Here is a 12,269-nt window from a genome sequence, read left to right as displayed (position 1 = left end):
TTCCAGTAGCAGGTCGCCGTTTGCCAGTCTTTTTACTTCGTAATCTTCTTCTATGACATTTGCCGATGTTCTTGTGACTATGAACGGTAAATAAGTGGGGTAGTTTTTTCCGCATGATCGCTGCGAACAATGTGTAATCGTGGAAAGCTAGCCGGATTTTTCTTGAAATATTGTGCAGAATCGGTGCACCCTATTTTGCGAGGAATATCGGAGAGAAGGAGTTGCAAAGCTGCAAACAATTTTATTATGTTCGGCTGTGGTGCCACCCACCCACCATAGAATAGAACAAGGAAATGAGAATGGAACTCATGTTAGTATTGCCGAGGTGTGCGCCATGACTATAACCAAATATGAGAGAACTCAGGGTGGTTCGCCACACAAGGTTTAGGGAAGGAAAGTGGAGCAGAGTACGACAGACGGTAGTTGAGCGGATCAGGGTAAGACGTTCTTAGGGGTCAAGTGGATGCAGCTAGCACAGGGCTGGTTAATTGCATGAATAAGGCGAGGCCTTCGCCCTGCTGTTGCTACGTCCAGCTGATGATGGTGATGATAACGATGATGATAATAATGAATCAAGAAAGAAAGCAAGTTTGACAAAGTATTTACTGCTTAGGTACGGCTCTACCGGTGGAGGTATATTTGTCCTTACACTCATGCTCTATTTTCTGGAATTGCAAACGAGCCATCGATCAAAAAAGGACGAATTATTTCCCTCACTTCATACCTGCTGCCTTCGCACATACAACCTTCTTATTCAAACCGCGATTCCTCGGCGAGCAATTTCGCCACAACGTTTAATAACTGTGTGGATCAATCCTGCAGCCAGTCGCGGCCTGTCATTTTCAGTCTGCCAAGAGAGTGAAGAAGAGAATGAAGAGCAGTAAGTCTCGTTCTTAGGGTACAGCCCTAAGGTAGAAGAAGAACAACAACTGCTTCCCTCGAAGCCAGCCGCCGTGATTCTACTCACACGAAGACATGAGAAACGCTCGAGCGCCAGCCGCCGTCCAAACACCTTCGGAGTCTTCAGGCGGCTTCAGATGCCGTCGCCTTTCGCTGGCCTTCATGATGGTCGGGGCCGTCGTGTTGCTGGTCCTGCTCCTGCTGGTGACCAGTGTGGCCTCACTGCGCCTCGCCGCCGGCCTCTATGCCAATGATGGTCGCAATGCTGCTGATGTGAGTAGTTTTGCAGTATTTCCTTTCATACTTCCACACTTTGCATTGGTTCAACGCATTTTTGTCCTGTCGCTGAAGATGGTGGTCCTGGATGCAATCTAAGCTGTACCGGACCCACTCCCTTGGGTGCCATGTGCGTAGCTACACCCATATACAGCAAATTCACTTCAATTTCAAAAGCTCCTAGCTGGCCGAAATGAACATGCCTCCGTCCATGTCTCTTTCTCTCCTCTTTCTTGTCCACTTTTTTGTGCCTTTCACAAAGGCACAATTATTGCGTTCACCGTGATTGAAAAATTTGTCCCATATATCCTTTCGCGATACAATAGCTAATATTTTACATACCTGTCCTGCATAAATTAGAGCGACGTTCAAGCTTCTGCTTATTAGTGGATATGATAGAGCCTTAAACGTCACATTTCATTCTTCGATTTTGTTAATACTTCTTTAAGGCGGTTTTGTAGGAACGGAAGGCTCAGCATCTGCATCAGCGCTTTCAACACCCTCTTTTATTTCTGCCAATAATTTTATATTTCTTTGCTGAAGTTGATTTTTTTTTTCATTAACGAAAGGCTCAGTGTCTCACTTCTCAGTGAAACATACACTTGTCAGAGGTTCTTATGTCGTGGGTTTGGTTCCTCGCTGCAAATTATAACCCCCAAGGTGACTAGAACATGCATGCTCAATAGCAAGGGAAATTGTATGACTCCACCCTCAACGCTGCAAAAAGTGCCCTTCCTTCAGAATTTTGATACCACGTCATGTGCATATTTTTTCGACACCATTTTCAATTTTTTTTTTCAATTGGATTACAGAGTTGGGGACGACTTTTTCGGGCCAATTAGCTGCATACGCTTCACGTAATTATTGTGTGGCATCCTCGCAGCATGCAAGTCTTCATGTACTGGTGACGCTATTAAGAGATCGCAACATTCTCGAAAGCGTTTCTGCGCCGCCTACGTAGTTTTCCCTGTATGCTATTTTGTTTCCTTTTTTCATCTGTTGCAATTAAGCTCCTATTGTGGATTTTTTTCCTCAACAGGTAGTGCATAAACTTTCCGGATAATTTCGGAAACCGATATGACTTACAACCCGAGAGTGTGTGGCCAAAGGCCTTCCGGAAGCACGGTGGCGCAGCGTGAAGTACGTTTGATAAGGAAATCGGAAGAATTCTGTTATCCCAGTGGTCAAAGTTCACAACTACGTCCTCTGTTCATGGCAGTAAGAAAGCTGTCCATGCGGTCCAGGTTTTGTCATGTCACCGTCGCTAGCGTCACAAATTCTGCATGATTTATCGAAGCGCATGTTGCGTTTTAGTTTGTTTACCATTACCGCGTTTACCACGCTTGCGCAAATGTTGTTGCTTGACAGCCTTCGTATCACACGCGGCGCTATTTAGCGAGTAATACGCTCTCACTGCGGGCCAAATTTTAGCGAATTCAGACAGCGTTCAACAAATTTAGCAACGGATTCAGTTGCCTGCTGGTGAAGCAGAATAGTTTCCCCTTTGTTTTAAAACCTGCCACTTGTCCACACGACCGCGCGTCCGGAAAACTATGCCACCACACTCCCGCGCCTTGCAAGTCATATTTAGCGTGATAGCGCAAGGATAACCAACTCATATACGTAGCTTTTTAGATTACGAGCTTTCATGGAAAAAAAACTTGCTCATTCGAAACCTCTGCATTAATGCAGGCACTACGAAATAGGAGTGCAAAGGAGTCATAGTTTAGTGCACTGGATGATATCTAGAATCTTCGCAGCAGCCACAGTCCTCCTAATGAAATAAAAAAAACATAAGCTAAGGTGCTAGGCTAGTAGACATGATTCTTCAAGCACTATTTGTGACCGCATATTCTTACTGAAGATTAGGAATAACAAGGAGAATAAGATTAGGTTGGGGTGCGTTTGGCATGTGCTCTTAGATCGTGAATGGCAATACTAGTATCCTTCAAGAGAAGAGTATATAACAACTTTGTGATACCAGTATTTAAATATGCATTGAAGACATGGCCACTAAAGGAAAAGTTTAACTTAATTGATGAAAACGTAGAGAGCTGTAGAGGTGGAAATGAGAGGTGTACATTGAGAAGACAAAACAGCTGCAGAGCGGATTAGAGATTAAACCCAGAGCACTAACATTCCAGTCGAAATCAAAAAGTGAGATGGGAAGTGAATGTAATGCGATGGTCACCGACCCATGTTCAGAAATAGTACCAGAATGGGGCCCAAGAGAAAGCACCATATCAGGGAGTGGTAGCAAGTTTTAAGGGCGGATGAGATTAAGATTTAAAAATCTTCAGGGATTGTGTGGGCGCAGGAAGCACGGAACCTGGTTAACTGGAGCGATTGGGAGATGCATTTGTTCTGCAATGTATGTTGAAATGGCGATAATGAATATAGGATTTGAAAGTAGTCTCCCGCCGTCCGGGCAAGCATGCGTTGTACTAAAGACGCGCGCGACCAGTAACCATGCAGCTCTCTCTGTCTCTCTGACGCGGTGCAGGGCTACCGCCAGCATCGCTACGACGCAGCGCCCAGGTATCTGCTGCCCAGCAACTCGAACGAGTGCGAGACGCCGGTGTGCCTATGGAACCGAGACTACCTCTTCCGCGTCAACTACGGGCCAAGACACCCATGCGACGACTTCTACAATCACGTGTGCGAGGGATTCCGGTGAGCTCGAGAGCATTTTTCTCTCTACAAAGCATTGCTTGCTGAGCAGTACGTGCATGCATATTGGTCGGAAAATGCCGCGGAAGAGCTAAACCAGCTCTTCATAGGCCACTTCATGAAGTTGAAGTTAAAAATTTATTATGGAATCCAAACGGTGTTACAAGCATACACAAGGATGATCTTCGTCCTATCTGAACGTTGTTTTTCTTTGTATTCTTTCACAGTTTTTTTTTATTTTATACAAGTATAGTATATATTAATGACTGTATTTTCTAAAGTGGCGATGGTCTCGGTGCCGGATGTGTTTGAATACATGCAATGATGTGTCATGGTGCTTCACTTGCTGTGTGATTGATTTGATCACTTGATGAAGTCAACTACTTTGCTTGCATTTTGGGGATTTTTCTTGTCATTTCTCGGGCGCGCTATACTCTGACGCCGGTTCTTCCCTCAATAAGACATATGCTTTCGCATTAAAAATACAACTTCTGCGCTCCAAGGCTGGGCGCGCATCTCTTTAACCAACAATTACATTGTAACCAAATTGCATATTTCTTTTCTTTTTTACAACATACCATCTATTTCCGCTTATAACCTGCTTAGGGCAAGCAATGCATGACATGTCTTCTAGTGTGTTTTCCAATTAGGCTCCGCCGAGGTGGTGCAGTGGTAAGACGCCCGACTACTGTGCCGGAGCGACTGCGACCGCAGCGGCTGCGTTTAGATGGAGGTGAAACGAAGAGGCGTCCGTGTGCTGTGTGATGTCAATGCACGTTAAAGAACCCCAAGTGGTCGAAATTTCCCGAGTCCTCCACTACGGCGTCTCTCATAGCCTGAGTCGCTTTGGGACGTTAAACCACGCCAAACCAAACTAAAATTTGCGAACTGATTCGCCCAGCTGTCTACAGTAGCTTCGGGTGTTTGCTCCATTTTGAGGAGAGTTTCAGTGATACCCTCCATTAAAAACCCGGTAAGAATTGAAGCGACTAATTTTGTTTTTTCTTTGTTTGATGCACTATCGATTGCGTAATGGAATTGACGAAGAGATAAAACAAGCGCAATTAAGCTTTATTTGTAAACGAATATCAATTAATGCAAATTCAGCTTCTGTTGGCGGCATCTATTTGCAGTTTCAACCCGGGAAGCCTGAGGCAGCTTCCGTACTCACAGTGGAGCCCTGGACAACTGGTCTTGGAATTAGACTTGTTTTTCAAGAGATTTCTTGACACAAAGGGAAGGCGCCCCAGGCCTATCGACAGCAACTTCCTTGTTCAAGCGATGTGGGTCTTTGATCATTGCAAGGCTGCTCCTCCTACGGACGAGGCCCAACAGGCATTTATGAAGATCCTTGACTCCTTGCAGTTAAGCGAGTGGCCGTATACCAAATTTGCGGGTGACATGGTGAAGGTCGTCTCTAATGGCGATAGGCACTTGAAGCTCCAGCCTTTATTTCAAGTTAACGTCCTGAGAAGCACTGTCAAGGAAGGTCAATCCCAGATCGTCCTCAGAGCTCCTGTGACGTTCCTGAGACGCTACATCACCCTCACAAGTTCCAATGGAACGAAACGCTACGAAGACATGATAACCCAGGCGTTGACCATATTCAGCAACGCAACCGTGGGAGCTATAGCTGGCAACCACATATCGAGACTCGAAGCTTCGTTGCAGAACCTGACGTACATGGAAAACATGGGCAATGATTATGCAATTAAAGATTTGTGGCTCATGGAAAAGCTTCCCAAGAGTTCTCATTGGGACTGGTTGAGATATATGCAACTACTGTTCAAATCGGATAAGTACATAACGGCCTCCACCTTAATGTTCGTAGCGGATCCCGAATTCTTCGCTCACCTGGGCTCAGTCTTCGACGCGGAAGATTTTTCGACTGCAGTGGCTAATTACGTCGGTTTCAAGGCCATGGTCACGTTATCACCGTTCCTGCCGTCAAAATACAGATTTTTGTACGAATTCGCCCACGGCTACGACATCAGACAAGTGGACCCGCAACTCGTAGCGTGCAGCTTGCTGCTCGAAAAGATGTACCGCTACGGCGTGGGAATAGCGGCAAAGTTGACGCTGAACAAGCAGTTCGCCAATGTGTATCGCTCGCACCACGACGAAAAGTTCGCCGCGCTGTTCAACGAGACGCGGACAGTCATAAGGGAGCTCCTGCAATCGGGACGCTCTTGGTTCAGTCGTGAGGACGTCAAGACAGCTCAGAGAAAGTTAAATGGAATGAATATTATCTTCGGAACGCAGGATGACTTCATCCATTACGAGAATAACCGGCATACGCCTGCGCTGGCCGTGGACACGAAGAACAGCGTACTTGGCACAGTGTTCGCTATCTTTTCCTACGCGACGTCGATCTACTGGGACCCTGTAATTAGCCGCGAAAACGTGACCGAAGCGTACGACAACGCCTACACTGCATCCACCTTTGACTGGGCCAGTGAATACCAGCCCACAAACAACCTCGTATTCGTTCCTAATGGAGTTGTGGGTTTCCTTAGTGTCGTCACGAATAAGATTCCTTTTCAACTGTATCCCGTCGTATTCGCTCACGTCGTCAGGGCGGCGCTGGAGGCCCTTCTCCGCAGTAACTCTCTCTTCGACGACCGCATGACGCCCAGAAAGTGGTGGAATGCCGAGTCGACCTCCACGTACGAGAACCTCACAGAGTGCCTGCGACGTCTTTACGAGGCTGCAGTGGCCGATGAGGAGATGGCGCATGCGTGGGCTCCCAGTAAGTTCGGCATGGTGCGTCGCGACGGCGTCTTCCTGGACCACGCTGTTCTTCGACCCCTTTACGAGATCTACGAGCGGGCGCTGAGAAAGTACAACGCGACGCAGCTCTTCTACCAACTGCCCGAGACGCGCTTGACGTCTCGCGAGCTTTTCTTTTATAATTACGCGTCTGCTTTCTGCGACACTGGCAACAAGGCGTCCTGGAAGCTACAGCTGAACTCCGGGATGACACCCAGCCAGTTACGGGTCAACGTAGCCCTTATGAATTTCCCACCTTTCGTGAGAACATTCTCGTGCAATGGCACGAAGCCAGAAGAGCCTCGTTGCGAAGTTTGGAAGGGCTTCAACTAATGCTGCTGGCAGAACCCGAAACGCTGGATTGATATTTTCATCAGACAATTCCTTGCTGAGGTGTGATGTTTTAGTGTCCAAGAAGTGTACATATGTAGGCATACATGCTCATATTCAGACAAAAGACGCTTTTTCTATTCATCTTCTTTGGTATGGAGGCCTATTTTTTTAGCTGCTGTCACTATTAAAGAGCAGGTATGTCCATTTTTTGTTCAATAATATTGAGCACAATATACCGGATAGGGGGAGCAAAATAAATAATGTTTTCTTTCTATTGCAAGGAAGGCTGAATAGTTGACATTAAATTTCTAACCGAAGTTCATATTGCATTCATTAAGAAATCAGGGATAAATTAACGCTGATCTTATATTTGCAGTGATAGAAATTATTGGATTCGCGCATGTCCGGTAAAAGTTTTTATTACAAAACGAAACTGGAGTACAATATTCTCCCTCAAGTACTCCTGGTGTGAACCTGATTTTTTTACAACTACGCTCATTAATATTGCTCGCTTTAGCGGCATTAGTTAGGCAGGGATGTAAATCGTCTGAAGATCGGAACTATAAAGTGTTTTATTTTATACAACGCAGTTGGCCATATCATAATAAGAGCATCTGTTGGCGAGCAATTATTCTCTGATAGTTGTTTTACAATGTAGACTTTGTTATCTGCATATTTCCGTCGGCAGGGTGGTAAGAAGCCGGAAACAGAGACAATCTTTCTCGAATGCCTGCATAATTTACTCTGCCCTTTTGATGCCGCCGCGGTGACAATAACTTCCGGTATGCGCTGAAATCCTGCAGCAGCGGTAGCCAATAAGCCTAATGTGTCAATTCCTCAAGTATAAAGCACTATATATGTGTGAGAGAACAAGTGCTGTACTATTTTGCGTAAAACTTCTAGGCGCGCACTTCACACTAGCATTTTCCTCTGAATAGAAGCAAAGGCACTTATAATCTACCTCACGCCAGTTATAAAGGTTTCGACACTAGTAAGCTACTGAACCGATTTATATTCATATTTATTGGCCCTGATAATTGACCGTCTCTCAGGCAATATGTAACTGCCTGCTTCTATAGAGGTAGAGGAGGAGAGCTGTCTTCATGAGCTCTCGATAAACCTTGTCGCATATTAGCTCACCAATGAGCGTCACGAAACGCCATATAGTTTGGACATTAGGATAAGCGCAGTCACTGAGACTCACCTTAACACTTATCATAAGAAAAAATCCCACTTACCACTGCATGCAAGTCCAGTTTCTTTTAACCTCAGCTTTCATAGCGAGGTAACAGCAGAATATTGCACAATATCCCTTTTCGAAATATAAAATTGAATGGTCCAATACTCTTGTGTGGCACAAAATCTTTCCCCTATGCTCACAATAAGTAAAACGTCATTAAAAATCCAATAGGGAACGTCTTTCACAACCCGCACATATTCCCACGCGGTGGTGACTATGCCGTAAGGCACGAACGAACAGGTAGGCGTAGCACTGAATGTCAACAGTTCCCTTCACTTAATACCCAAACAAATAAAGCGCCTAAGAGCAAGCCATGAATAACACTACCAACTCCCGATTCCGCGCATTAATGTATGCGCTAATTCTTACTTTTCGAGGACGATAGCAGAATGGAATAATTTACCAGCATCTCTATTACAGACCGCTATTTTAACAAGATTTAAAAAAACTATTTGTGCTTTACACTGAAAAAAGTATTGTCAAGCATTGCACTGATGACGTTATGCCCTAGCAAATGTAAACCGTGAGCGCACATATTTTTTGTGTGTGTGATTTATCTGTACTCCCTCCTTCTTTCTCTTGATGCGTGATCTATCTGCGCTTGCGTTGTAAATTAGAAACTCAGTTACAAACATTGTTTAAAGTATTATGTTGCATACAATGTGACTGAAATTTAGAGAGACACTTGTACTCCTTTTAAATGTTTCGAATTAGACTCGTGTTAGACTTGTCCCACTACTGTAACAGCCCCGCGGCCAACAGTATTTGCAAATAAAATACCTCTCTATTGAGCTGTCTTGCACCGGCAAACAAACTAAGCTACCGGGCGGCAGCGATAGCAGCAAACATGCTCGCTGGTGGCCGAACAGAGAATGCGCGTTTCACTCGTCAGCGCTGAATTTCACGGCGGCGATGAGACATGCAGACGGATCCGGTAAAGGTGATTAGCATAGCCTGGAACATTGTAAAAACACATGCGCGTGGCGGGAATCCTTCGAGATGCACCTCGGCGCATCTTCCGCGACGCGATAAAGTAAATGATAAAGCCGCGTCTCGCGATGACAATTATGAACACAAACAGTACATAATTGGTCCGCGCGCTGCAATCACTGATAAGGCCACGTGCAGGCGACTGTTGAGAAAATATATATATATATAAACATTTGAATGGTTCGCGCCAATACTCACCCCTTAGAAAACATCGCCTTGATATTCCAAAATAAACAGAGAAAGGTAAACAATCCTTAGAAATGTAAAACATCACGGATTCGTTAATGCGTGTAATATCACTTCAAATGTACAACCTGAGCGATTTCTTCTCACGCGCGCCTCCGTTCGGATACTGTCGCATCTGGAATCGCTTCACACTCCAGTTTTCAGACGCGGCGAAGGATTTCCTATGGCCCAAATTATCGACGTGACAACTTTTCACTACGTCCGCGATTGGGAATTGGCGTCGATATCCAGACTTGGTCTCCCAGCTTATGCGCTGTGTCGCGTCATCACACGTTGTATCGCCGGGCGTCGATGCTTTGTCGATCTTGCGTAGCAGTGCGAGTCATCGAGCTTACTTAATGTAGGAATACTTAAGGTACTTAAGTAGGTTATTTACGGTACCTTAAGGTAGCCGGCGATGTTCAAGTTCTCCTCATCTGTTCGTACGGCAGCATTGCATCGAGCTTGGTGATGGGATCCCTGCCATTCACAAACTGGAACGAGGTCGCCTTGGTAGTCTTCTGGATGGCTGTGTTATTCGCGAAAATCACGTAAGGCAGGAAGGAGTGCCAAGTCTGGCGTTCGGCATCGACGTAGATGGCAATCATGTCCAGATAAGTTAAGATGCTCCATAAGTCCGTTTGTCTGGGGATGGACACCCTGTTGAAATTCGGTGGTTTGTATGACAATACGTCGTGATGGATTTGCTGATGTCCGCAGTAAATACGGCTCCCCTGTCTGCGATAATCACTTCTGGGGCGCCGTGTCAGAGGGGAATTTGTGCGATGAAAATTTTGGAAACTTCCACTGCGCAACCGGTGGGCAGGGCTTTTGCTTCGGTGTAGAGGGTCATGTAGTCGGTGGCCACGATGATGTATTTGTTTCCAGTTGGTTTAGTTAGAAAGGGTCCGAGCAAGTCCATCGCTATTTATTCGAAGGTCTTAGTGTTGGGGTGGTATCTTGGCCTAGCAGGCATCATCGGGGGCATCTTGCGCTGCTGACACACACAGCGAGTTTTTACGTTATGGGCGACGTCGGCAGCTAACCGTTAGCAATAATACTTCTCTCGGATTTGGTGCTGCAACGTGCGTGTAAGGCCAAGATGTCCTGCGGTTGGCTTATCGCGGAACGCTCGTAGAAATTCCTTTCTGAGGTTTGCAGGAACAAGGTGCGTGGTCTGCAAAGTTCATCTTCACGACTTCACGACTTACGCGAAGAACGACAGCTGAAACTGAACACACCAGGCGGAGATGCGGTCTTTCCTTCGATTTCGCAATTCAGGGTCCGAGCACTGTTGTGCTATTTTGCTGGAGCTTTTCGGTCCCAAGAAGGCGTCATCGTCGTCTTCTTATGGGGGGGGATGATAGGACTTCGAGACAAGCAGTTTGCTTCATAATTGCGGTGCTCACAATTGCAGACCGCGGAAATGTCAAATTGTTGAACACGTAGGCTCCATCGAACAAGGCGACCGGAGTGGTCTTTCAAATTCGTGAGCCGGCAGAGAGCTTGGTAATCGCTTAGAACTTTGAATAGTCGACAGTATGGACACAAACGGAACTTCGAAGTGGCCCAAATGATCGCGAGGCACTCTTTCTCTTTCGTCGAGTAATTGGCTTCTGCTTTCGAGAGGGAACCGCTAGCATACACGATAGCTTTTTCCTGCCTGTCAATTCTCTTAAATATGAACCAAAACCAACTAGCCCAGCAGCAAGTGCTCTTAATAAGACCAGTGCCTAGGCCAACGCTACTTGCGTCGCTATGAATTTTTCTCGACTTTTTCGTCAAAGTACCCAAGGACAGGAGGGGACTAAGTGGCGCTGAAATTCACCGAAAGTTATTGCCCGCGGCGCTTCCCATTTAAAAGACACGTCAGCCTTCCTACGCTGCGGTAAATGTTCCTCGATGAGCAAAAGTTTAATCACTGATAGTACTCGTAATTACTCGGACAGTCCAATGACTCGGCGCACAGATTTCTTGTCACAAACGAACAACTAGGTTTAGCATTAAATGAATTCTTTATTAAGGTTTACGCGATATCGGTGGCCTGTGTACACAACGTATCGGCTGAGGTTTTATCGTTCTCACTAGAGTTGCCATCGAAGGTATGACTGTGGTTGATAGAGGATGATGTGAGGATGCTGCAGAAAAAAAGCTAATGTCAGTAGGAGAGAGAGAGAGAAAACTTTTAATGAGCATGTAATCAGTAAAAATTCGCAGGAGCTGGGTGGTCGGTGCCCCTAGTCCAGGGCTCCGCTGGCAGCAGCTGACTTGCGGACTAGCTAGATAATCCAGGCTTGCTGGTCCAGGTTGTCGCTGGTCAGGGCCGCCTCCCACTGCTCGTGTGTCGGTCATGGCACTATTAACGTTGGGTCAGGTTTGTCCTGGCATTCCCAAGAGATGTGATAGAGTGTGGGGCTTGCACCGCACCAAGGACAGTAACTCGTGTATTTTGTCGGGCTTATCTTATTTAAAATTTGAAGATTAGGAAATGTGTTTGTTTGTATTTTTCTCCAGTCTATAGCGTCCGAGGAAGGAAGTTGTTTGTGTGGTGGTGAGAAAATTCTTCTTTCTAACCGTAGGTGTTCCAGCCTGTCGCCGTAGGGTCCTAGGAGAGGGGTGAGGTAGGGATGGGGATCGGCCCGGTTTGTGAGAGCTCGGGCTAGATCATTCGCTACCTCATTTCCTTCTAGGCCTTCGTGTCCAGGTGTCCATGTAATTGTGTGAGTCTGGGAGATGGAACGTAATATTGCACACGCTCTTTTGTGAGGTTTTCCGGTCAGGTAGTCCCTGCAGGCTGGTTGGGAGTCCGTCACTACGCGTGATGACTTCTTTTGGTTGTCTTGTGTTTTTATGGTGATGGCTATTG

At 46.1% G+C, this 12,269-nt stretch overlaps 1 protein-coding gene across 1 annotated transcript; it reads left to right on the top strand.

Moving 5' to 3' along the window:
* Positions 1 to 975: 975 nt before the first annotated feature.
* On the top strand, positions 976 to 7,060 carry LOC146195171 (neprilysin-2-like). Its single transcript, XM_084596736.1, has 3 exons — positions 976 to 1,173; positions 3,680 to 3,849; positions 4,980 to 7,060. Exons 1-3 carry the CDS (start codon positions 976 to 978, stop codon positions 6,946 to 6,948), a joined length of 2,337 nt encoding a protein of 778 aa, XP_084452862.1. The 3' UTR covers positions 6,949 to 7,060.
* The last annotated feature ends 5,209 nt before the right edge of the window (positions 7,061 to 12,269 follow it).

This window comes from Amblyomma maculatum, chromosome 3 (assembly GCF_055883805.1).
Source record: "Amblyomma maculatum isolate TAMU_Amacu chromosome 3, ASM5588380v1, whole genome shotgun sequence".
In the NCBI taxonomy this organism is placed as follows: domain Eukaryota; kingdom Metazoa; phylum Arthropoda; class Arachnida; order Ixodida; family Ixodidae; genus Amblyomma; species Amblyomma maculatum.
Note: the sequence above shows the minus strand (reverse complement) of the source record. Positions and strands in the feature narration are given on the sequence as shown.